This window comes from Dama dama, chromosome 11 (genome assembly GCF_033118175.1).
Source record: "Dama dama isolate Ldn47 chromosome 11, ASM3311817v1, whole genome shotgun sequence".
NCBI classification, from domain to species: Eukaryota; Metazoa; Chordata; class Mammalia; order Artiodactyla; family Cervidae; genus Dama; species Dama dama.
In genome coordinates, this window is record NC_083691.1 from 14,391,049 (window position 1) to 14,419,048 (window position 28,000).

General features: G+C 41.2%; 1 protein-coding gene across 1 annotated transcript; it reads left to right on the plus strand.

Moving 5' to 3' along the window:
* The first annotated feature begins 82 nt into the window (after nt 1-82).
* LOC133065284 (N-acetyllactosaminide alpha-1,3-galactosyltransferase-like 1) lies at nt 83-27,985 on the plus strand. The gene is made up of 7 exons (XM_061156096.1): nt 83-171; nt 5,199-5,339; nt 6,551-7,211; nt 11,074-11,208; nt 21,870-21,996; nt 26,473-26,573; nt 27,812-27,985. The coding sequence occupies exons 1-7, from the start codon at nt 83-85 to the stop codon at nt 27,983-27,985; spliced, it is 1,428 nt and encodes a 475-aa protein (XP_061012079.1).
* The last annotated feature ends 15 nt before the right edge of the window (nt 27,986-28,000 follow it).

Genomic DNA, 28,000 nt, shown 5'->3' on the forward strand with positions numbered 1-28,000 from the left:
TCCTGCTCCACTATCAGCTTCCTGAGAACAGGAGGTGATCTAAATATTCATAGTTACAGAACCAGCAATATAAATTTGTTGAATGAGCAGATTACTCTTACATGATTTTCATTTTGTACCTAGGGATCAAGAAACAGGAGAACCTCAGCTCTCAGACTGGTTTAATCCTAAGTAAGAACCAAAAATTTTACTCAAAAATAATAACAATAATATAAAATTATAATAATGTAATAATATTATATTACAATAACATAATAATAGTATAATATTAATATATAATATAAAGTATAATATAATAATATTAATATAACTCTATTTGAATGGGGAGTTTTTTTTTTTTTTTTTTTCCATCATCAAATTGTAGCTAAACTGGGAGGTTTCCAGGACTTGGATTTTTTTACTTTTAAAAGTTTTTATATACAGTCCTAGGACCTATTTATCAAGAATTAGGCAATTAAGGGTCATAATGAGAAAGCTGTTGTTTGGTTTAATGTTCCTGGTTTTATTAGGGGAAAAAAAATCTGTCTAGTAACAGCTTGAAAAATGTCATTAATAAGTCCTCTAGATTTTGGCATTAACATTCAGGGGGAAATTTCATTCTTTATAATGGCTGTATACCATAATTTAATTATTAACCATTCCCTGTTGGTTTTATATTGTTTGCAACTTGGGGGCTATTGTAAGTAATATTTCAATGAATAACCTTGTACATATATTTTTGTTAACTGCTGTGTGAATTTATCTATAAGATAAATTCCCATTATGGAATCATTAGTTTAAGAGGATATAAACATTTTGCTTTAGGTTGCTAAATTGCCCTTTAATAATTGTACTATTTATTTTCTAATCTATAGAGGATAAAAGTTAATGGAGTAGCAAACATTTTGTAACTTGCAAAGCTTAATTGAAATATCTCCATTCCATTTGTATTTCTTTAATCCTTACTGAATTTGAGCATTCTCTATGTGTATTATTTGTTTATATTTCATCCATTTTTTGTACTTATATTTTTAATGGGTTGCAGTTGCAGAGAATTAGATTAATAATAATCCTTGCTTCATGACTGACTCTCATCATTATTCATGCAAAATTCACTTTATTTGTGTTTTTTTGCTTATTTTTAATGAAGAAAAAATTACAAGTTCTATAACTTCAACAGGGCTTTCATGTGATGGTTCAGTGGTAAAGAATCCATCTGCCAATGCAGGAGACACGGGTTCAGTCTTCCTGGGTCGGAAAGATCCCCTGGAGAAGGAGATGGCAACCACTCCAGTATTCTTACTTGGGGAAATCCCATGGACAGAGGAGCCTGGAGGGCTACAGTTAATGGGGTCACAAAAGGTTGGAAACGACTCAGTAACCAAACAGCAACAATAATAACTTCAATATCTAGCTTGTGTCCTTTTCAATACCCCCAGTCTATCTCCTTGTCCTACCCCTTGAAATAACCACAATCCTAAATCCTGGTTCATCATCCTCTTGCTTTCTTTTTTAAGTGAAAATTTATATCTTCCAAGTGTATTCTGGGAAGTCAATTTTAAAATTTTAGTTGTTTATGACTTCATACCCAGGATACCATGATGTATGTAATCTTCAAGGACTTATTTTTTTCCCCTTAAAATTAGATTGCTAAAATTCATCACCAATTTGCATATCACTGTCATTCATTTTGCTGGCTGCATATTAATTGACTGTGGAAATATACCCCAGTTTGTTCATATACTGCTTGGTCAAAGTGCACTTGAACTCTTTCCAGGTTTTTGCTGTTATGAACATAAAGAACTAATACTCTTTGGAGATACCTTTTCAAAGAGTTCAAAGAGTTTAAAATAGGAAAAATTTATAGATAAAATAGCTGCCTAACATCTTCAACATTTGTCCCCTCACTCCACACCTGGCCTCCTTGATGTTCCACGGATGCACCAAGTAGGCTCTCACCTCAGGGCCTTTGTTCCTTCTGTTTTCCTCTGTGTGGTTAAATGGCTCATTCTCTCACTTCCATCAGGACTCACTCTAATGTTATTTTATCAGTGACGCCTTCTCCAACTACTCATATAAAATGGCACCTCCCATTCCCTTTTCCCTTCATGCTGCTTTATTTTTCTCCATTGCACTCATCAACTTCTGATGTAATACTTATTGGCAGGTTTATTCATTTATTATCTGCCTCTCCCAAAAGAATGTACCTAGAAAAAAAATCCTATATATAGTAGACACTCAATATTTGTAGAATAACACATGAAACATCTTGACTGATTGAAATGATAGCACTTTCGTAACACAACAAACCATTACATAATATTTGTAATAATATTGGTAGTAATGGTAATAATGGTAGAAGGCATTCTTTAATTAGAGGGCTTGTGCTTTATTATTAAGCATCATATACTGGCTTGCAGTCTAAAGTGAAATGGCCAGAAATTCCCTGGAGGTCCAGTGGTTAAGATTTAGTTCTTTCCTGTTTATAATAGCCAGGACATGGAAGCAACCTAGATGCCCATCAGCAGACGAATGGATAAGGAAGCTGTGGTACATATACACCATGGAATATTACTCAGCTATTAAAAAGAATTCATTTGAATCAGTTCTAATGAGATGGATGAAGCTGGAGCCCCTTATACAGAGTGAAGTAAGCCAGAAAGATAAAGAACATTACAGCATACTAACACATACATATGGAATTTAGAAAGACGGTAATGATAACCCTATATGCAAAACAGAAAAAGAGACACAGAAGTACAGAACAGACTTTTGGACTCTGTGGGAGAAGGCGAGGGTGGGATGTTTCAAAAGAACAGCATGTATATTATCTATAGTGAAACAGATCACCAGCCCAGGTGGGATGCATGAGACAAGTGCTCGGGCCTGGTGCACTGGGAAGACCCAGAGGAATCGGGTGGAGAGGGAAGTGGGAGGGGGGATAGGGATGGGGAATACATGTAACTCCATGGCTGATTCATGTCAATGTATGACAAAACCCACTGAAATGTTGTGAAGTAATTAGCCTCCAACTAATTAAAAAAAAAAAAAAAAAAAAGATTTGGTGCTTTCACTGCTATAGACCCAGATTCAATCCCTGGTCAGGAAACTAAGATCCCATAAGCTGTGCCATATGGCCAAAATAATAGTAATAATAATAACAAATAAAACTTAAAAAAAACCAGCTGGGTAACATCTAATAAAAATGAACACACACAAACAGGAATCCTACTTGTAGGACTAGCTTATAAAAATAACAGCAAGGATACATAAGATACAAGATGAAGAAAGTTTATTGTATCATTTTTCATAGTGAGAAAAATTCCAGAAATAAAATGAATACCTATTCATAAGGAAATGGCTAAACTCCACATTGTGGAATATCATGCAGCCATTAAAAATGAATAAGATTCTGTGCAGAACAACCTGGAAGGATTTTCACAAGGTTGTATTGAGTAAGAAAATCAAGATGCAGATAAGTGTACATTGTTTCTTTATTGTAAAACAAGATTTTAAAAGTCTGGATACACATGTGTATTTATGTATATGTGTATATTATTCACAACTCAGAGTTGGCACTCATTGCTGGGAAATATTCTTGTCATTGAGTCCATGCAAAAACTCCATTGGAGTCCAAGTAGCTGGGGCCTCTCTCTATACAGGCACTAAGCCAGCCACAAGGGAGGCTAGACAAGGCATGTGGCTAACACTTGGAGGGCAGGTCATCTTGTCCACCTTTCAGAGGATGTCCTCTGGCCAAACTTGCCTCTCAGGGGAAGAGTTTAGTACTGATAGTCTAAATCTAATTTAATGACCACTATAAATCTAATGACTCTTCTTCCTCTTCTGTTTTATCAAACAATTTCTAAACACAAGTTTTTATTGTCTCCTGCTTTCAGAGATGCTTTTTTCTTTCATTCTGGCAGCAGATCTTTGATCTAATGAGGAAAGAGAGAGAGAATCTTCAAACCCTTTCATTGTCTCAGACACTGATTTGCATCTGTAGTCTCATTTCTAAGTATCATTACTTAGAAATTGTGACAAGGCTACATCTGGACAGTTTTAAGGTAGAGTCTGAGATTTATGAGCCAAATAGAAGTGGCTGACTATTAATTCTAAGAACAGGGAGGGTTCAAATGTATAAAAAATAAACAAATGTATAAGCTAAAACAGTAAAAGGGGCAGTTTTGAAGAATTTGTTATTATATTATAACTAATATGCTATTAAGGGTTGACATATCCTAACCGTAATGGGTCTGTTTCTGATTGATACCTGTGATCACTAATAGCAAAATAGCTTCTCACTTTGTATTCAGTTCCTTCCAAAATGAAAAGTCTTAATTGACTTTAATAGTTTAACACCCTGCCTCCAGCCAAAGTATTTATTACGAATGCTGTGGCTTCTGCTGCCATTTTGTTATTATTACAAGCAAATCCAACATTATTCTTCCTTTGTGAACAACATTTTCTTCCAGGTGGCAGTGATGGGGCCTAGCATTAAGGAGAAATGAAAAGAGAATCCTTTGATCTTCTAGGAAAGAGGAGGAAGAAAAAGGAAAAGGAGAAGTTGGCGGTTGGGAGGGAATATAAGGAGACAGTGGCTCTGTCTGCTTTAGGAACAATCAGAGAAATGTCCAGACACGGGGCTACTTCAGTTTAAGCTGTAGTCAGAGCTCTGGTGGCTCAGCTGGTAAAGAATCCGCCTGCAGTGCAGGAGACCTGGGTTTGATCCCTGGTCTGGGAAGATCCCCTGGAGAAGGTAAAGGCTACCCACTCCAGTATTCTGGCCTGGAAAATTCCATGGACTGTATAGTACTTGGGGTCACAAAGAGTTGGACATGACTGAGTGACTTTCGCTTTCACAGACCTCAAAGAAAAAAATCCCTGGGCTCAAAAGGCAGTATGGCGTAAGGACTGAAGTAAAGATTCGGAAGCCCAGCTGGCTGATCTTGAAGCCTGACTGCCATTTATTAACTATGTAATACCAAGCAATTTACTCAACAAATCTGTGACCTAAATTCCCTCATATGAAAAATAGGGATGATAATGGAACTTATAGGACATTGCAAAGATTAAATAAGTAATGGAAAAAGCACTTAATCACTATTCCAGGAACATAGTAGGCACATGATAATCATTTGTTATTATCACTTGGACAGCAACCTTTCCTCTCATAATGAAGTGGTACCTGATTGCTTTGTTTCTTGTCTGTTCAACAGAAAACGTCCTGATGTAATAACAACAACCAACTGGCTTGCTCCAGTCATATGGGAAGGAACTTACAATAGACCGGTCCTGCAAAAATACTACAAAAGGCTGAATATCACCATAGGCTTGGCTGTAATATGTGTTCCCAGAAAGTAGGCACTACTAATATTCACCCCCCTCTTTTTTTTTAATTTTGGGAAGAAATGTGGATAAGTAAGCACCCATAGACTTTCTACATTTAAAGAGATATTTATGAATAGCGCTAACCATTATTTCTGGCTGACAATATAATTATTTTTAGTGGTTATTTTCTTCAGCCAGATCTGAATCCTTAATACTCCATGGGAATCTTTTCATTTATATCCAGTTAGTTTTCACAACAAACTCGATGGTTCTTCTTAGGCCCACAAGATCACCACAGTCTCTTTCACTAACCAATACATTTAAGTTTTAGACCCAATTGCGTTACCCTTACCTATGTATAGTTCTTAAGCAACAATGATGGGCTTTGCAGGTGGCGCTAGTGGTAAAGAACCCATTTTGCTCTTGGCAAGTACAGGAGACATAAAAGATGTGGGTTTGATCCCTGGGTTGTAAAGATCCCCTGGAGCAGGGTATGGCAACCTGTTGTCTAAGCTCGGCCTCTGTTCACCTGTGCCGAATAGAAACAAGGAGACAGAGTTTTGGGCGAAGTAGAAAAGAGTAGTTTTATCGCTTTGCCAGGCAAAGGGGGCCCCAGTGGGCTCATGCCCTGAAGGCCATGTGACCCACCTTGGAGGGGGCAGTAAGGAGTTTTATAGTGTTCAAGGAGCAGGGCATGGTCAGCTTGTGGACAAGTCTTGGATTGGTTGGCCATCAAGGTGAAGCTTCAAGCATCATCAACCTGGTGTCAACCAGTCTAGGGTCTATGTTCTTGTTGTCAGCAGTTTTCATCTGGAGGGGTTCCACTTCCTGTAAAAACAGCTTAGGAATGTGTGTCAGGCCTTTGTCTATATCTTCCAGGAAACTGAGAGTTTGGTGATTCTGTTACATAGCAGAATTATACTCTAAATTGTTACCAGTTCCTTAGCCCAACAGCTCTTCTTTGCTTCCACGTCTTCCCATTTCCCAATCATTAACTCTTGAGTCAGCAGTATATTTCAAAAGACAACACAGGGGCTTGTACATGGTCTCAAACCCACTCCAGTATTCTTGCCTAGAGACCCCCGTGGACAGAGAAGCCTGGTGGGCTACAGTCCGTAGGGTTACAAAGAGTTGGACATGACTGAAGCAATGTTAGAATGTTTAAATGACAGGTAATCTCCTGATGATTTCTGGCAAAATAAGTCTTTTGTGTTGTGTGTTTGTTCTTCATGTTTCACAGGTTTTCAAATCAGAGCCTGACTGACTTCATCCAGTCTGCAAACAAGCACTTCCTGTTTGGCTACAGTGTTGTCTTTTACTTCTTGCTGGATATCTTCTCCACCCTGCCTCCCATAGCCTTAGGTCCCCTTCGAACATTTAAAGTATTTTTAATGGTCAAAAGTGATACAGGGAAAGATTTTTATTTCATATACATGAATAACTTTTTTGACTACATCATAACACACATCCAGTATGAAGTCAACTTCCTCTTCGTTATGAATGCAGACCAGGTCTTCAAGGATGATTTTGGAGTGGAAACCCTGGGAAAATCTGTAGCTCAACTTAGTGCATGGTGGTATTTTAAAGATGGTGACACTTTCCCTTATGAGAGAAGACTTAAATCAGCAGCTTTCATCCCTTTTGAAGAGGGAGATTTCTACTACCATAGTGCAATTTTTGGTGGCACAGTTGAGGAGGTTTTAAACCTCATTAGAGAATATCAGAAAGGAGCTATTCAAGACATTAAAAATCAACTTAGCAGCACATATGAACATCACCTAAACAAATATCTTTTTATCAAGAAACCGACTAAGTTATTATCACCAGAATACAATTGGGATCCAAGTTTTAGAACCCCTCCACAAATTAAATGTGTCAAGATAGCATGGCAGTCAAAAAATGTTTGATGGTTGTATTGATGGGTTTGTGGATTAACAGCTTCATTACAATAATTCCTCAAATATGAAACTCATTAATATTTTCAGTTTTAGGAAATTAGAAAAATGTGCAATCTTCCAAAAGAAACTTTCTCCTTTCAATTTTGAACCACCTAAATCTAACTTATGCTAGATTACAAATAAATGAATATTAACTAATGTTAATACACAGTAATGATGTCATATATGATTTAGGTATAGATATATAAATAATGTAGAAATATTTTGGAGGCATAAAATGAATGTTTTATGAAGAAACACATCCAGATTCTAGTTCAAAAAAAATAATAGATAGAAGAACAGATAAATAAGTAGATAGATACACACATAAATACCTATGGGATTTTTTTTTAATTGATTATTTTTATTCTTGAATGTGCTAGGTTTTCTTTGGTGGCTCAGATGGTAAAAAGTCTGTCTGCAGTGTGGGAGACTCGGATTCCATCCCTAGGTAGGGAAGATCCTCTAGAGAAGGAAATGGCAACCCACTCTAGTATTCTTGCCTGGCAGGCTACAGTCCATGGGGTTGAAAGGAGTTGACATGACTGAGCAACTTCACTTTCACATTCAGGTCTTCTTTGCTGCATGCGGGCTTTCTCCAGTTGCAGCGAGTGGGGCTCCTCTCTAGTTTCGGTGCAAAAGCTTCTCATCGTGGTGGCCTCTCTTGTTGTAGAGCATGGGCTCTAGAGCACTGGCTCAGTAGTTGTGGCTCACGGGCATGTAAAATCTCCCCAGATCAGGGACGTAGCCAATGTCCCCTGCCTTGCAAGGCAGATTCTTAACCACTGGACCACAAGGGACGCCCAGGGATAGGTGTAAAGGAAAAAATATTTGTCAATTCATTCATTAATTACTTACTCAGGTTTTTAGTGTTGAGATATATATTGCTTGTGATTAATCTGCTCAATTAGTATTCAGTCTATCTAGTACCTGATTAAACTTAGGTGAGCTAGAGATATTCTATCAAATATGTATCTTACTTTCATTGTTGCAAAGATACTGAGTTCATTTTTAAAAATGCAAGAATTTTATTTTTTAAAAAAGCTATATATTTACTGAATTCCATGGTAAATATATTAGATGGCATCAGAAATAGAAAGAATGTTTCAAAAATGTATAATGTGTCTTCAAGCAGCCTACAGTCTAGCATGGGAGATAAAACTAACTACAAATATTTCTTTTAACAAGTTGAAAATTACCAAAAACTCATAAGGAAGACATGGCTAAAATAGTATGATGGTTCAGGAAAGGGAGTAATCACCTCCATAAGAATTTTTAATCAACCCTGAATATTCATTGGAAGGACTGATGCTGAAGCTGAAGCTCCAGTACTCTGGCCACCTGATGGGAAGACCTAACTCATTGGAAAAGATCTTGATGCTGGGAAAGATTGAAGGCAGGAGGAGAGGGGAATGACAGAGGATGAGATGGTTGGATGGCATCACCGACTCAATGGACATGAGTTTGAGCAAGTTCTGGGAGATGGTGAAGGACAGGGAAGCCTGGCGTGCAGTGGTCCATGGGGTTGTAAAGAGTCAGATATGACTGAACAACTGAACAACAACAAAGAATCTTTAGGTAGTCATACCCACTACGTTTCCATAAATTAGTGAGGCATTACAGCACAGTTGTAAGAACTGGAGGTTCTAAAGTAAAAAATAAGCCATGATTTTAAGCCTCTTTTATGGGAGAAAAACTGAGTCTTAGTAAGTAGCCTATAAAAGATAAGAATTATTGGTTATAAAAAACACTAAAATTGTAAGGAATAATGATGATGACTGTAGCAGGCAGACCTTATGATGGTCTCCAATGATCCCCATATCCTGGTATTCGGGTCCTTATGTACTGCCTCCCACCCACCCACCTGCAGTATGAGCTGAATGTAGTGACTTCCTTCCAACCTATAGAATATGACAAAGATGATGGGTTGTCCATTCCATGATGAGGTCACATAAGGTTGTGATTTCCATCTTACTAGCAGACCTCTTTCTTGCTGTCTTTGATTAATCAAGTTGAAATGTTGGAGAGACTTTCTCAGCAAGGAATCAAGGGCAGTCACCAACCAACAGCTAGAAAGGAACCGAGGCCCTCAGTCCAACAACCCTCAAGAAACTGAATTCTGCCAACAACTATGTCAGTTTCAAAGCAGATCTTTCCCCAGTTGAGTCTTCACATTATCTTCAGCTAATACCTTAATTGCAGCCTTGTGAGAGACCCAGAAGTAGAAGAAACCATGCCCAGATCCTTGAATCACAGAAACTGAGATAATAAAGATGTGTTGCTTTAAGACATTAAGTTCTGGGGTAATTTGTTGTACAGCGATAGATAACTAATATAGATACCGTACGTGAAAGTGGGGATGATGCCACTAAAAATTCTAAAACTGTGGAGTGGTTTGGGAACTAGATAGTGGATGGAAGCTGGGAAGATTTCCCAGCACATGACAGAACCCACATTTCTCTGAATGGACTGTTAGTAGAAATCTGAACTTCGAGGACGTTGTCAGTGAGAGCTCAAAGGGAAGTGAGGAACATATTACTGGAAACTGTAGGAAGGGAGATCTTTGTTATGTAGAGACAGAAAGCATGACAACATTGCCCCCTCCAGTTATATGGAAAACAGAACATGCTTGGTTTTATAAAGAGATTTTTTAAGCTTCTTTCTTGCTGTTTATAACAAAATGTGAGCAAATGAAGTGAGGGAAGAACTATGAAATAAAATAGCCCACTTTCTTTTTTTAATTAATTTATTTAATCAGAGGATAATTTCTTTACAATATTGTGGTAGTTTTTGCCATATATCGACATGAATGCCCCACGGGTGCACATGTGTCTCCCCATCTTGAACCCCCTCCCATCTCCCTCTCCACCCCATCCCTCTGGGTTCTCCCAGAGCACTTGCTTTGAGTGTCCTGCTTCATGCATTGAACTTGCACTGGTCATCTGTTTTACATGTGGTGATATACACGTTGCAGTACTAAAATAGCCAACTTTCTCTGCAACCTCTGGTCCCAGATGAGATGACAAAGATTCACTTTTCCTTTTACTTTTCTCAAAATACAACTGAAAATCCTGGAAATAATTACAGACAACAATAAAAGAACTCTGAAAGGTGGAAAGGGGAAGGCAGGCTGGCTAGGGACCTTAGGACTTGAGGAACAATAGGGTGGCATGTCCCCTGGGATTTCTCTTTGCTTCCCATATATTTTGGATGGGTACTGAAGAAGGCCCACAACTCAAACCACCAAAAGGTACAGATTTTTTTTAAAGTTCCAGCAAAAGCCAGGTATCTCTGGCTGAAGGGCCAGGAAAGAGACAGCAGAGACCTAGTTGGGGGAACCCCATCTTCACCCCATCCCTGGCTGCCCTGCCTGCGCCAGCAGCACCTGCAAGAGTAGGCGCCTGACTCCACCCAGAAGTCCCAACAGGCCTGGGGCCTCCTGGCCCTCCACTCCGCAGCAGAGGGAGAGCTATATCCACAATCTCTTGGACCACAATTCGGTGGTAAAGGGTGACTCCCAGTGCTAGAGGGAGAAGGAGGCCCGGGCTGATGTTTCCCTCCCTCAGTGGCACCGGCACAGATGGAATAAGAAGCATGTTGGCACACGGTGCCCTAGAAAGAAGTTCCTGGGAAACACTCTGTCCCACAGGCTCAGCATCCTCCACCCATCCTCTACCCTAGTAGCATTGGGGGCCCAGGAAAGCACCTTCCACCCTCCTTAAGCAGCACCATCAGTGATTAGGCAGGCCCTAGGTAGTAGCCTTGAGAACAGGCTCAGGGAAGCAGTAACTGCCCCGTGGCCCAGCATCTCCCACACTCCCTCCAGCAGGACCTGCCTGGGAAAGTGCACTTGGGCCCTGCAGGTAGCATCAACAGGATCAAACAGGAGCCCTGGGGGTGCCAGGCGGGCACGGTGAACCAGAAAGGCACTCTCCAGGCTCTGGAACCAAAGCCGAAGAAAGTAAGCAAGGGACTATGCAGTAAACATGAACAGGGTGACTGCCTGCTGAAAGAAAAGACTTAAATAGGATCCACAGTCTCATAACTTAATTCTCAAAACATCCAGGATACAAAAAAAAAAAAAAAAAAAAATCACTCATCATACCGAGAACCGGAAAAGTCACAACCTGAAGAAGAAAAGGCAATCAGCTGATATCAATATAAAGATAAACCAAATATTTGAATTATCTGACAAGGATTTGAGAGCAGCCATCATAAAAAATGCTTCAGGAGGAGGGATAAGTTGGAAGATTGGAATTGACATATACTCAATACTATATATTAAAAAGTAAGTAGTAAGAACTGTGTATCACAGGGAACTCTACTCAATACTCTGTAATGACCCATATAAGAAAAGAATCTAAAAAAGAGTAGATATATGTGTATGTATAACCAATTTACTCTGCTGTACAGTAGAAATTAACAAAACATTGTGAATCTATGCTCTAATAAAAATTAATTTAAAAATTAAAAATCCAATTCTTGTTTCACTGAAAAAAAATGCTTCAATAAGCAATTCCAAATTATCTCTAAACAAATGACAAAATAGAAAACTTCAGCAAAAACATTTCTCCATGTAGAAGTACACAAAATATATCTATATATCACTTATGTATTACTTTACAAAATGCAAAGCAACATTACATACTATTGAGGGACATATACATAAGCAAAAATATAAGGATGTGAATTGCAAGAATGATTACCAAATTTGTGATTATGGTTACTTTTATGCTAGGAAGGAAATGCAATTCGAAAGGGAAATACAGTATGCTTTCTCTAGATGTGAAATGTTTTATTTCTTAAGCTTCATTGTTGATACATGTCCCTTATAATAATCTTCACATGTTTATGTCTGAAATATTTCATAATAAAAATGATTACTGAAGAATTCTACTAAGTGATGGCTGTCTCTTTTAGCTTGAAACTTTACACTTAGTACCTTAAACAAAGCATTAGTGCTTAACATGGTTAATTTTTGCTTTAACTTTCAAGGCTTTTAAAATATAAAAGAAGAAATAGAAAATTAGAATATCTTAAAAGAAATTGAGTCAGAGAGGGAAAATCTTTTCATAAAAGTAACTCTAGGCCCTTTTCTCACACCGTTTACAAAAATTAACTCAAAATGGGTTAAGAATCTAAATGTATGTTCCCAAGTCTTGCCTATGTAAACAGGGCTGCTATGAATATCAAGGTGCATGTATCTTTTCAAATTAGAGTTTTCTCTTGATATCTGCCCAGGAGTGGGATTGCAAGATAATATGGTAACTCTATTTTTAGTATTTTTGAGGAACCTCCATACTGTTCTCCATTGTGGTTGCACTAATTTACATTTCCATCAGTAGTGTATAGGAAGGTTCCTTTTTTCCACATCCTCTCAAGCATTTATTACTTGTAGATTTTTTTTAATGATGGCCATTGTGACTGGTGTGAGGTGATACCTCATTGTGGTTTTGGTTTGCATTTTTTAATAGTTAGCAACTAAAGAGCCTCTTGATGAAAGTGAAAGAGGAGAGTGAAAAAGTTGGCTTAAAACTCAACATTCAGAAAACTAAGATCATGGCATCTGGTCCCATCACTTCATGACAAATAGATGGGGAAACAATGGAAACAGTAACAGACTTTATTTTGGGGGGCTCCAAAATCACTTCAGATGGTGACTGCAGTCATGAAATTAAAAGAAGCTTGCTCCTTGGAAGAAAAGCTATGACCAACCTCGATAGCATATTAAAAAACAGAAACATTACTTTGCCAACAAGGTCCATCTAGTCAAAGCTATGGTTTTTCCAGTAGTCATGAATGGATGTGAGAGTTGGACCATAAAGAGAACTGAGTGCTAAAGAATGGATGCTTTTGAACTGTGGTGTTGGAGAAGACTCTTGAAAATCCCTTGGACAACAAGAAGATCAAATCAGTGAATCCTAAAGGAAATCAGTCCTGAATATTCACTGGAAGGACTGATGCTGAAGCTGAAACCCCAATACTTTGGCCACCTGATTCGAAGAACTGACTTATTGGAAAAGACCTTGATGCTGGGAAAGATTGAAGGTGGGAGGAGAAGGGGATGACAGATGAGATGGTTGGATGGCATCACCAATTTGATGGACATGAGTTTGGGCAAGCTCCAGGAGTTAGTGAAGGACAGGGAAGCCTGACGTGCTGCAATCCATGGGGTCACAAAGGGCTGGACACGACTGAGCAACTGAACTGAACTGAACTGAACTGAATATTGAGCATGGTTTTATGTGCTTGTTGGTTATCTGTATATCTTCTTTGGGGAAATGTCTATTTAGGTCTTCTGCCTATTTATTGGTTGGGTTGTTTGTTTGTTTTTTTATATTAAGCTATGCTAACTGTTTGTACATTTTGGAAATTAATCACTGGTCAGTAACTTTATTTGCAAATATTTTCTCCAAGTCCTTAGGTTGTTTTTTTGTGGTTTATGGTTTCCTTTACTGTGTAAAAACTTTTAAGTTTAAATAGGTCCCATTTATTTATTTTTGTTTTTATTTCCATTACTCTAGGAGATAAATCCAAAAATATATTGCTGCACTTTATATCAAAGAGTGTGCTGCTTTATGTTTTCCTTTAGGAGTTTTATAGTATCTGGCCTTACATTTCAGTCTTCAATCCATTTAGATTTTATTTTTGTATATGGTGTTAGAGAAGTTCTAATTTCATTATTTTACATACAGCTGTCCAGTTTTCCCAGAATCACTTATTGAAGAGACTGTCTTTTTTCCATTGTATATTCTTGCCTTCTTTGTCATAGATTAATTGACCATAAGTGTGTGGGTTTATTTCTGGGCTTTCTATCCTTTTCTATTGATCTATTTGTCTGTTCTTGTGCCAGTACATACAGTATTGATAACTATAGCTTTTCAGTATAGCCTCAAGTCAGGGAGTGTGCTTCTGGGGCTCTGTTCTTTCTCAAGATCATCCTAGCTATTTGAAGTCTTGTTGTTTCCATACATTTAAAATTTTTGTTCTCGTTCTGTGAAAAATGCCATTGGTAATTTGATAAGGGTTGCACTGAATCTGTAGATTGCTTTGGGGGACTATGGTTATTTTAACAATATTCAGTCTTCCAATCCAAGAATACAGTTTATTTTTCTGTTTGTGCTATCTTCAATTTCTTTCATCAGCAACTTACAGTTTTCAGAGTATAGGTCTTTTGTCTCCTTAGATAGGTCTATTCATAGGTATTTTATTATTTTTGATGGAGAAGGGAATGGCAACCCACTCCAGTATTCTTTCCTGGAGAATTCCATGGACAGAGAAGCCTGGCAGGCTACAGTCCATGGGGTCACAAAGAGTTGGATATGACTGAGCGACTATCACTTTCGCTTTTCACTTTATTATGTTTAATATGATGGTAAGTGAAATTGTTTTCTTAATTTCTCTTTCTGATAGTATATATGTATATGTATATACACAAGACTTTTGTATATTAAAATTTTGTACCTAGCAAATCTACCAAATTCATTGATGAGCTCCAGCAATTTTCTGGTGGGATTTTTGGGGCTTGGGGGGTTTTCTACGTGTAATAGAGCATCATGTCATCTAAAAACAGTGCAGTTTTACTTCTTCTTTTCCAACTTGAGCACCTTTTATCTTTCTTCCCTGATTACTGTGTCCAGAATTTCCAAAACTATGTTGAATAAAAGTGGTGAGAGTGGACATCCTTGTCTTAGTCCTGATCTTAGAGGAAATGTTTTCAGCTTTCCAACACTGAGTATGATGTTAGCTGTGAGTGTGTCATAAGTGGCTTTTATTATGTTGAGATATGTTCCCTCTGTACCCACTTTCTGAATTCCTTCATTGTTGTTCAGTCGCTCGATCGTGTCCAATTCTTTGCGACCCCAAAGACTGCAGCACGTCAGGCTTCCTTGTCCTTCACTATCTCCTAGAGTTTGCTCAAACTCATGTCCATTGAGTCGATGATGCCATCTAGCCATCTCACCCTCTGTTGCCCCCTTCTCCTCCTGCCTTCAATCTTTCCCAGCATCAGGGTCTTTTCCAATGAGTCAGCTCTTTGCATCAGGAGGCCAAAGTATTGGAACTTCGCATCAGTTCTTCCAATGAATATTCAGGGTTGATTTCCTTTAGAATTGGCTGGTTTGATCTTCTTGCAGTCCAAGGGACTCTCAAGAGTCTTCTCCAGAACCACAATTCAAAAGTATCAATTCTTCGGCTCTCAGCCTTCTTTATGGACCAACTTTCACATCTACACACAACTTCTGGAAAAACTATAGCTTCAACTATAGTTGGACCTTTGTGTATGGACTAATACACAACTATATTATGGACCTTTGTCAGCAAAGTGATGTCTCTGCTTTTTAATATGCTGTCAAGATTTGTCATGGCTTTACTTCCAAGGAGTAAGTGCCCTTTTATTTTTCATGAAGTGATAAAACTGGACGCCATGGTCTTAGTTTTTTAACTTAATTTTTTAATCAAAGGATAATTGCTTTATAGAATTTTGTTGTTTTCTTTCAAACATCAACATGAATCAGCTGAGTTGTTTGAATGTCAAATTTCAAGCCATATTTCTCACTCTCCTCTTTCACCTTCATCAAGAGGCTCTTTGGTTCCTCTTCACTTTCTGCCATCAGGGTGGTATCATCTGCTTATATGACATTGTTGATATTTCTCCTGTCAATCTTGATTCCAGCTTATGATTCATCCAGCCCCATATTTTGCCTGATGTACTCTGCACACAAGTTAAACCAGTAGGGTGACAGCATTCAGCCTTGTCTGTTCAGAATGAGTCAGTCGATCCATGTTTAGTTCTAACTGTTGCTTCTTGACCTGCATACTGGTTTCTCAGGAAGCAGGTCAGGTTCCTCACTATCCCTGTGTTTTATTCAGCTTCTCAGGGAGGTCATCTTCTCAGTGAGGCCTCCCTAATCACCTGGTCTAAATTTATAGAGTCCCCTTCTCCAAAATTTTAAACTTAATTCTTTCTTCCTTAATTTATTTCTTCTCCTCAAAATTTATAGCCATATAGCATACTATATACTTTACTTATTTATCATCCCCACAAGGCTGTAAGTGTCCATGAGTTCAGGGTTTTTGTCCACAGCTGTCCTCTCAGTGCCTAGAAAAGTAACTGGCTTATATTCAATCAATATTTGTCAGATTAACAAAAGAACACGTGACTGATGACTTTGGAAACTGTCCTCAGACTCTTAATTCATCTGCTTCTTTTTAAGCATCTAACTAGACAGGGAAGCCTGGCATGCTGCAGTCCATGGGGTCTCAAAGAGACTTAGCAACTGAACTAGGACCAAGGAGTACATAAAAACTAGCACTAGATGGCGCAATATTACAAGGAAATTAACCTCATCCTTTCCTTCCACCGGGAATTGCTTCAAGAAAATCCTAACTTGCCAAGTTTCCTCTGGCCTCCCTACTTCCTGCCCTGCTCCTGTGAGGTTAATCTCACTGACTTCTGCCCCACCTGCGTAAATGTTATTCTGTGCTGCTGAGTATTTCAGAGCTTCTGTGTGCCAATCTGTGTTACCAAGTTCCTCCTCCCCATCCCTTGTAACCTTCCAGCCTATCTTCAACTGGTCATTAATACGCTAGAGCCTTCCATTTCTGGAGCTGTGGGTGGTCTGTGGTGAGAAAGAATCTGTCCCCTCTGGGTCACACTCGGTTGAACAGGGGATGTCAAAGATTTAATCCCCGATCTCTTCTCTCCCTAGAACTCACATTGGACCCATGGGTTCCCAGGGTTGGGGATGGATCTGAATGACAGTTGCCATGGAGTCTTAAGAATCACCACTTCCCTGTACCACTTAATGCTTTCTTACTGGGTCATCTAACCCAGCTTGACTGCTTATTCCCTAAGGACCAGTTATCCCGGAAGGTGACTCGGTGCTCATGCCAAGAAGCTCCTGTCACTAATCAGCCTTCGCCAGTTCATAGTAGGCTGGGGTGATGAACTCATTCCAGTTTTCCAGGGACTTTCCCCGTTTTAACGCAGGAAGTCTCAGGTTCTGGGCAATCCCTCAGTCTGGAGCAAACCAGGGCAGTTGATAACCCTACTTAAAGCCCAGATCTCACTGCATTCAAACTCAAACCAGAACTGGGTCACATCTGTGTAAAATTTTTAGTGCACATCTAGATTTCTGTTCTCTACTCCCACCCAAGTCACCAGTTGCCATGTCAGGGGAGTCTGTCTCCTCTGTGTCCCCTATCTTCATTTTCTCCTCTATGTTCTCACTGCAAAAGTTAGTGGGAAATGACAGTAACCAAGACAAGAGGGGATCACTGAGGATTCAGAGTCTTCAGGAATGAAGCTTTGGATCATATCACCTGGTATAGTTGCTGGCTCAGAGCAAAGGAAATATGAATGAGTAGGGGAAGTTACAAGTATCAACTACAGGCTCATGACCAGAGAGAAGAGAGGACCAATCCCCAAATGTTTTCTTCTTTGCTTAATGTATTTCTATAAATCTGTGTGCTTATGTATTTGTGTATATACAAACTAATTTTTTCTTCCTTTGCACTGTAAGAATTAATGGCAGTGGTTAACTTTACAGTTTCATCTTTAGCTTACAGGATATTCAGAAGGGACTCTAATAACTAAAGTTGAGGAGTAACTGACATCACCCAAAGATCACTAAAATAACATTTGCGATCTTTTCTTTTTTGTGGAAAAGGTGAGAATGCCTATTTCTACAAAGGACAGTTGTCTTTTGTCAAAGAAAAGTTGCAGTTTGTTATTGCTGTAACGGAAGTTGAAATAGATGTAGAAAGTTGTGCACGGATATTGAGTAGGCAAAGTGGAGAGCTGTTCCAGTTATTACACCATCGTCTCTCAGTCCAAACCCACACTTCAACACTCTGCTTTGTGATGCTAGGGTTGGGACTATGAGAACTATATTTCTACTTTGCCAGTTGACTTTCTGTTCGATTCTGCAAGGCAGAGGAGGGAGAAAGCATGCAGTCTTCTCTGACCAGTGGTTAACAATTATTGTATTGAGCTTTGGGTTGGGGGATACTCCTAGAACCAGCCTCATCATGCCTAATCAAAGACACCATCAGTTGTCAGCCTCAGGCGCTGTCTCGGAGGTCTCGGGGTCCTTTCCTTCAAGCTCCTTGTGTCCCTGCAGTCCTGGGAGTGGCAGCTTCATCCTGCGGTTTCAGCTGTGGGTTACTCAGTATCCCCTTTTTTTCCTTTTCAGTTCTCCAAAACTACCTCAGTTTAGTTCAGTCACTCAGTCATGTCCGACTCTTTGCGACCCCATGGACTGCCGCACACCAGGCCTCCCTGTCCATCACAAACTCACAGAGCTTGCTCAAACTCATGTCCATCAAGCTGGTGATGCCATCCAACCATCTCATCCTTTGTTGTCCTCTTTTCCCCCTGCCTTCAATCTTTCCCAGCATCAGGGTCTTTTGCAATGACTCAGTTCTTCACGTCAGGTGGCCAAAACTACTTAACCATCCCTTATATTAAATTCTCTCTGTTGAAATTCCAGGGGTGTTTTCTGTTGTGAATATATCCTGACTGATACAGTTACCCTGCCAAGTAAATAACCCTAACCACCTGAAGGGCTAGCTTACTCCTGCCTGGAGAATCCCATGGACAGAGAAGCCTGGCAGGCTACGTTCCATAGGGTCAGAAAGAGTCAGACATGACTGAATGACTTAGCATGCATGCATGTATCTTCCAAAGAAGGTATCTATTACCTTCCAGAGAAGTATGGTTAATTTAACAAACACTTAAAATTGTGTTTGTTTGTTAAAATGATATTATATGGTGCAAGTCTCCATAAAATATTGGTAAATAGTTAATGAGCATTGTATTTATATCATATCCACAATCAGAATGTTAGTATTACCTACGTCTCTTTGGCCATAAAACCCAAGTGTTTGTAAGCAAATAGTAGTGAACCGAGAGCAGCACTGGAACGCAAGTGTGAGTGCGTGTGGGCGCCTGATACCCACACCTTGATAACCAGGTCTAGACTGTGAAGCTCAGTGTGAGATAAACACTCTGGAGCTGACATCTGCCGGCTGACGAGGTCAAGTCCACACAGCGTCACAGGACAGTCAGGCAGTGCTATTGTCATCTTCCGGCAGCCTGGGGATGCAACGCTCAGGTTCCAATGTTGGTGAATCTTCTACACTGATAATGCTCAAAGCCGAGACTGGTTTGTTGATGGAAGGTCTTGACCCGCTTTGGAACCAGGGCATTCACTGGGGAGCCAGAGAAGCCCCTTTGGCCAGCAGGTGTGAGGATGGATGGCCTCTGAATTGGTTGTTGCGTTCGTCAATTAGACCCAGCCTCATTCGTCCCAGGTGACCTTCGGAGGCTGTGTTTCATGTGTTGGATGATCCGTTACAGTAGCATTAAAACAGCTGGTTTGGTTATCACAGCTCTGCAGGAAAATATTATTTCTCAAAACACCACAGAGTAGTAAGTGCAGTGTTCCTCAGTCTTATTTTCCAAAACTGCTTTTAATAGGAGGGCTTCCCTTATAGCTCAGTAGGTAAAGAATCTGCCTGCAATGCAGGAGACCCGGGTTCGATTCCTGGGTCTGGAAGATGCCCTGGAGAAGGAAATGGCAACCTACTCCAGTATTCTTGCTTGGAGAATCCCATGGACAGAGGGGCCTGGTGAGCTACAGTCCTTGGGGCTCAAAGAGTTGGACATGACTGAATGACTAACGCTTTCATTTTGGGGCTTTCCTGATAGCTCTGCTGGTAAAAAAATCCATCTTCTTATGCAGGAGATCCGAGTTTGATTCCTGGGTCCGGAAGATCCCCTGGAGAAGGGATATACTACACACTCCAGTATTCATGGGCTTCCCTGGTGGCTCGGGAATCTGCATGTAATGTTGGAGACCTGGGTTTGATCCCTGGGTTGGGAAGATCCCCTGGAGAAGAGAAAGGCTACCCACTCCACTGTTCTGCTTATACAGTCCATGAAATTCTCTGGACTGGTTGATGGCAGCTCTGCAGGTTAATATTATTTCTCAAAACACCAAAGTAGTAAACTCAGTTTGCCTCAGGTTTATTTTCCAAAAATACTTTTAATAGGAAGAAAGATGAAGGAAATTGAAAGTGGAATTGTTATTTTGTTGTTTTTCTGGGCTGGGTCTGCGGTTGAGTTAGGGTCTACAGAGCACATCGTGGTATTGAGACCAGATTGGAGCGTGGATGGTGGATTAGCTAGAGGTCTGTGTCAAGGCCTGTTTCCTGAATGGGGTGACTATCCTGCGGTTCTGCAGGGGCTTCTGTCTCTATTGTCAGGAAACTGCCCAGTAGTGTAAATAGTGCATGTGTCTGCCTTCACCTGCTGCCCTGCTGCCCTGCGAACTCCTGGGGCGATGGGAGCAGGTGTCTGAGCTCGATGGGTGTGTTTGCTCTGTGCTGTTTGCTCAGTATCCTCTCTGCTTTTGTGCTGTTGTAATGAGGGTGGGTGATATTTCCTTGTCACTGTCCTTTGAGCGCTATTTCAGAGATAATAAGCTCCATATATGGTGTCTTTTTCTTGGAGGCCAAAGATGGAAATGCTTGTGACAAGGAGATGTGAGTCATGCCAGGAAGAACCAAGCACGTTTTCTAAACCCCAGCCTCCAGCTGCCTCCAAGACACAAACATCATATACCATTTTCTGTTTCTAAAACCAATTCTGCCAAGACCTTGCTTCCTATACTTATGAACACAATTTCAGCTTGCAGGAAAGCTTCCTAAGATAGATAGAAAGATTTTGCGTGGTGCCTATATGTGGCTGAAGGACTGTTTTCACACTTTAATGTCCACAAGGAAGAAATCCCTAGTAGTTTGCATAATACACAGATAGTGCCATATATAAGTGGTACAAGGTAGTTGTTTTTAGTTTGACATTTTCTTAAGTGACATCGAGAACTCACGAGAAGTATCTATTTATATAGTTTTGCCTGTATTCACTTCCAAATACTTCAGTAAAGAAGGAATAAAGGAGAACTAAAAAAGATGGCTTGTATGTAAAGATGGAGCAGAATTGGAATGGTGCTCAGAATTAGTTCATCTCACACTGTGATCTGGTTATGCTTTGTTATTATCGTTTATAGGTTTGTTTTTTTGTTTTTTGTTTTTTTTTTTAGAAATCTGAGTTCCCCTCAGTTGTAACCTGAACACACCTGCCAGGCATTATTTTTTTTTTTAATTAGGGGTGCTGCATCCTTCCCTGAGGTTCCAGTGGCGATAGTTTGGTGGTTGTTGCTGAAGCACTTTTTCGGAGGCTGTCAGGAGTGTCTCGAGAGCCCCAGCGACCCCCTGCAGACCTGCCTCCCGCCCCATGGAGGCCCTCCTGAGAGGCCCTCCTCTCCCAGGCACACGGTCCCTTCATCTGGGAAGAGAACCGCTTCCCTTCCTGCCGAGGTGCTGCCCTGGTGCTCCTCGGAGGAGGGAGAGGAGTATTTTTGCCACTTTACAGAAGAGAAATGTAGGCGATAGCATGGTCCATGTGGTGCAACAAGGGGGATCTCTTGGAGGTACCTGGGTCCTCTCCTACAAATCACCCGAGGAGCATGTGCTTTCCCTGGTTCTTCTCAAAATAACCGATTAGATGGACTGTGTGCATCCATCCTAACTGCTTTTTATTCTTTGTTTGTATGTTAGGAGGATCCCAAGGTGAAAGACACTCATAAACAGGTCAATGTTTCACCCAAAACACAGGATTCTGTGGTTTCTGCCAAAGAAGGAAAAAAGAAACCAAAGGCAGAACCTTTAATCCAGAGTGGGGCAGGTAAGGTGAAATTCCGTGTGGCTGCTGGCAATTCAGAATGCTGCCAGGTTGAGAATACGCTTTTCCAGACCGATTTCATCCTGCAGAGATTTGACTGACAATGATGTGATTTAAAATCCTGACTGTCTACAAGCAATAAATGCTGGAGAAAGTGTGGAGAAAAGGGAACCCTCTTACACTGTTGGTGGGAATGCAAACTAGTACAGCCACTATGGAGAACAGCGTGGAGATTACTTAAAAAACTGGAAATAGAACTGCCATTTGACCCAGCAATCCCACTACTGGGCATACACACCAAGGAAACCAGAACTGAAAGAGACACGTGTACCCCAATGTTCATCGCGGCACTGTTTATAATAGCCGGGACATAGAAGTAACCTAGATGTCCATTGGCAGATGAATGGATAAGAAAGCTATGGTACATATACACAATGGAATATTACTCAGCCATTAAAAAGAATACATTTAAATCAGTTCTAATGAGGTGGATCCTATTATAAAGAGTGAAATAAGTCAGAAAGAAAAACACCAATGCAGTATACTAACACATATATATGGAATTTAGAAAGATGGTAACGATGACACTATATGTGAGATAGCAAAAGAGACACAGATGTAAAGAACAGACTTTTGGATTCTGTGGGAGAAGGCGAGGGTGGGATGATTTGAGAGAATAGCATTGAAACATGTATATTACCGTATGTGAAATAGAGCACCAGTCCAGGTTTAATGCATGAGAGAGGGTGCTCAGGGCTGGTGCACTGGGATGACCCTGAGAGATGGGATGGGGAGGGGAGTGGGAGGGGGTTTCAGGATGGGGGACACATGTACACCCATGGCTGAGTCTTGCGAATGTATGGCAAAAACCAATACAATATTGTAAAGTAATTAGCCTCCAATTAAAATAAATTAATTAATAAAAAAATAAAATAAAATCCTGGCTGTAACTGTCTGATTTATTAATACATTGGTTATCGTGTAGGGCTGTGGTGAAGAGAGTTAAAAAACAAAGTTCCATGGTTGAGGACAGTGGGCTTTTCCTGTTAGGAAGCCCAAGATGAACACAGGACTTAGAACTCATTCTGTTGTCTCTCCGGACGTCAGGGTGGGCATGTTTTCCCTGAAGGGCCATTGACACAAAAAACAACCAACAAGCAAGTCAACCTTTTGAGGGAAATGTGAGCATAAAAGCCATCTGAATTCTTTGGAGTATGAGAGACTTTTAAAAGACTAGATTTCAGAAGTGATTTTAAAAGGAGGTAGTTTAAAATGCACTCCTTCCAGTCCCTCTCCTATTTTTAGTGCTATTGCTACAACTACTACCACTAGTACTATTGTTATCATTATTAACATTATTAGTACTACTGTTACCAGTATTGTTAGTGCTACTGTTAGTATTACCATTAGCACTACTGCTACGACTGTTACTGGTGCTACTGTTACTACTATTGTTGGCCTGTTACTACTATTATTAGTATTACTGTTAGCACTGCTGGTGCTAATAAAGTAGCACCATTATGAGTGCTACTGTTCCTACCATTGTGAGCACTACTGTGACTGGCATCATTACTGCTACTGTTACTACTATTATTAGTATTACCGTTACTACCACTGTTAGTACTACTGCTACACTGCTATTAGTGCTGCTGTTACTCCTATTATTAGCTCTACTGTTACTCCTATTACTGTTACTATTACTGTTAGCACTACTGTTACTATTACTATAAGTACTGTTGTTACTACTATTATTAGTATTACTATTACTGTTAGCACCACCGTTACCATTATCATTAGTGATCGTGTTACCACTACCATTAATGCTGCCATTACTACTATTACTAGTGCTACTGGTATCACTACCATTAGTGCTACGGTTACTATTATTATTATTATTGCTGTTGTTACTACTATTATTAGTATTACTATTACTGTTAGCACTACCGTTACTATTATTGTTAGTGATCGTGTTACCACTACCATTAATGCTGCCATTACTACTATTACTAGTGCTACTGGTATCACTACCATTAGTGCTACTGTTACTATTATTATTATTATTGCTGTTGTTACTACTATTATTAGTATTACTATTACTGTTAGCACTACCGTTACTATTATTGTTAGTGATCGTGTTACCACTACCATTAATGCTGCCATTACTACTATTACTAGTGCTACTGGTATCACTACCATTAGTGCTACGGTTACTATTATTATTATTATTGCTGTTGTTACTACTATTATTAGTATTACTATTACTGTTAGCACTACCGTTACTATTATTGTTAGTGATCGTGTTACCACTACCATTAATGCTGCCATTACTACTATTACTAGTGCTACTGGTATCACTACCATTAGTGCTACTGTTACTATTATTATTATTATTGCTGTTGTTACTACTATTATTAGTATTACTATTACTGTTAGCACTACCGTTACTATTATTGTTAGTGATCGTGTTACCACTACCATTAATGCTGCCATTACTACTATTACTAGTGCTACTGGTATCACTACCATTAGTGCTACGGTTACTATTATTATTATTATTGCTGTTACTACTATTATTAGTATTACTATTACTGTTAGCACCACCGTTACCATTATCATTAGTGATCGTGTTACCACTACTATTAATGCTGCCATTACTACTATTACTAGTGCTACTGGTATCACTACCATTAGTGCTACTGTTACTATTATTATTATTGCTGTTATTAGTATTACTAATAATAAAACAGTAATAATAATTAATAGTTATTAGTATTACTATTACTGTTAGCACTACTGTTGCTAGTGTTATTCATGCTACCGTTACTACCGGTATTAGCTCTGATGGGGGTCCAGGCTCTGAAGAAGGTGCTTCCGTGGCCGTGTTCCCTGTAGGTGTGATGAATACTTAGGAGACCCTGGTCCCATGGCTAGCTGTGGAGAGAGAGGAGAGTGGCTGGAGGGAGGGGTCCCCTTGCCTTCTCCGCAGCATCTGACAAGTTTGGAAGACCTTTCTCTTAGTGCTGTCCTCTCCCTTGGCTCTCAGCACTACACAGAATGACTTCAGTTTTCTCCTCTTTGCTTGCTGCTTCTTCCTGTGTTTGCTTCAAGCTATAGAGTTGGCTGTTTCCTTGATGCTTTTCTCTGATTGTCGCCCGCCCCTACCCCCGTGCTCTGCACCCCAGGACAAAGCATCGTCCTGCTCTGCGCCAGGCTCTGGTCTGGACACGCAGCGATGCTCAGACATGTTTCTTCCATTTGCGGAGCTTGCAGCCTGGTGGGCCAGGCAGATGCCTGAGCACCGAGGTCATGCTGATCTGAGGCACCCTCTGGGGCTATCCCTCAGCCGGTTGAACCTTTATGACCTGAAACTTTGTAATATATTAACAGCAATAGAAAATTTAACCACTGAGTGAAGTGTCTTTCTTTGCAAACACACTCTGTGGGAACGGCCTGGGTGGCCAGGCGCACGGCGGGCCCTCCCCCTGGGAGGAGTGTGGTGTCCTAGGACTGACACCCTGGCTGTCACCCTGCTGGACCCGGGACTTGGGCACACTCTGTATCTGCAGGGGGCCCTCTGGGTTTGTTTGAAGACTGCCTTGAATGTTAGTATCAAAGGCACAGATAGAGGAACCTCGGGGATGCACTGGGTCCTGCCCCTTTCCTCTCCTCTCTGTCCCTCATCCTCCAGCCTGGGGTGACTCTTCTAGGGCCGGGGCCTGGAAAGGGCAAGGATGGACCCATGGGGGTGGGGAGGTCCAGGACTCTTGACCAAGGAATGGGAAGGGCTGCGACTGCAGTCTCCCATTTTGGATCATGAGCCCATCAGTGGCCACATCTCTGTCCTTTCGGATGTTGAAGGAACTGCCTGGCCCATTTCTTTCTCTTTGCTGTCACCTGTTGCTTTTGATCAGGATGAGGACAAACTTTTCAGGAATCTTGGGATTTTATAAGCATTTAACACATCCAGTTGTAATGCTACTTACATGATTTTATCTGCCAATTAAGTTGAGTCACTCATGTGTACAGCTTCAACCCCTACCTCGTTAAGCCCAGTTCTTGAATATGTTTTGAAGGAGTACATCTGTGTGACCTTAAAATATGATGTTGATGTCTGGTGCTTGCTTTGCATTTACTTCTAACTGAATGAGCTGGATACACACTTGTCGAAAGCTCACTGTATTTGTCTCTGGCCTGAGTCCCATGAGCGGTGAGACACAGGGATGACCCGGACTCCCAGCATCTGGGACCTTTGTGGACACAGTGCAGATGTGGAGGGCCACCAAGGCCAGCACCTGGACTAAAGCAGAATCAAGGGCAGTGGGGAGATGGAAGTGGTGTGCTGGGCCTGCAGTCCCTGGACCAGGCTGCCTGACAGTGATACAGGAGGCTCTGAGAATGCTGAGCTGTGACTCTGGTTTGGATCAGAGAAGGTACAATGCATGTCAGCTTGAAAACACTGTCTGTGTTATTTTCCTGCAGATGGTGATGTGTTTAAAGCCCAGACTCCTAACCAGGAAACCCAAGGAGCCCTGGAAGTCAGGGAGGCCCCAGATGTGCACGTGGAGGTGCCTGTGGAAGAGGTGGGTGGCCCCACACCCTGTCTGCATGCATCCCTGGCCCCTCTAGAATGTTCTTTGCCCCCTGCAGTTAACATCCTTCAGACCCTGTGCCTCACACTTTCCTGCCTATCTGCCCCCCACAAGACACTCCTGCTACCAGGACCCTCTGATCAGTTGTTTAGGTTTGTGACTGCATACTCGACCTTGTCATTTTTTTGGTTCCTGTCTTTTCCCCTGCTAAGCTGCAAGCTCCACAGCAATGGGATGGTCTGCATTGCTTAACTTGCGTAGCCCCTGTTCCCAGCAGAGCGCCTGGCAGGTAGGAGGCTCCTAGGGATCACTGGTGGAAAGATGGGGTGAATGATGTCTTCAGACCCTGTGGTCGGGAACCAGGCATCTGTTCCTTCCTAGCTTCCTGCTCTCCGGCCTCAGTGTCCTGTCCCTGTGATGAGGTGATGTCACCGAGCCAGTCAGCATGGGCACCAAGTGAGGTTGTGCATGTGGAAGTGTCCCATCCAGGGCTTGGCGTGCCGTGGACCCTCCCTCACTGTTCCCTTCACAGACTAGGGAGGTGAAGCCCTGAGTGTGCCCCCGGAGGAGAGGAGGGGACAGATGAGCTGGCCGAGGGGCTGATCTCGAGGCCAGGCTCCTGCACAGGAGCAGAAGCAAAGGGTCGCACCTCTGGGCTCAGCTGGCAGAAGCTGTTGGGCCCTCGGGGCTCGGCATTAGCATCAGTCTGGTCACTTGTCCCCTTACTTTAAGTCAGGTGTGGCTACCTGACCTGCCATCACCGATGACATGCGACGTGTCCAGGCAGAGGCCTTAAAGGCCAGTGTGGACCTGACCATGTGCCTTTCCTGCCTCTGAGATCGTGGGAGCACCAGGGGTTAGAGTCTCCCAGCTGGCTGATTTTGAGAGGCCCTCCTCTGCCCCAGGAACCTGCGTGAGAGCCTTTGATTTTGACTCCAGAACACACGATTTTCCCAGGGCAGAGAGAGGCCCCAGGGCACGAACTGCTACAGCTCGTTGCCTTTTGCCAACAAGCCATGACCACCAGGAAGGTGCCCACTCAGAGTAGTGTGCCCACGGCCTTGTAGGGAGCAGGGCCAGGCCGTCTCTTGGATCCGGAGAAGAGTGCTGTTTGGGATCCCCATGGGAACGCTGGGAATTGCAGGGGGTCTGCAGTGACCAGTCTCTCCTTTTTACTCAAAAGGGTTTTGCAGTGTTTCTTAACATTTTCCCCAGCAATTTTATTATAGGGGTGGGCATTCGGTGGGGCAGCCAAAGGTAAAAGCACAGAGCAGATGCCATCCTGGGTGTTAAGAAACCTCTGTGGGAAAAAGGGTGGCTTTCGTCTCTGCCCGTACGAGTGTCAGGAGGTCACAGGGCTTCATGAGCTCTTTGCAGCTTGGAAGGACTGTGACGCAGGTTGACTGTGATTAAATCCA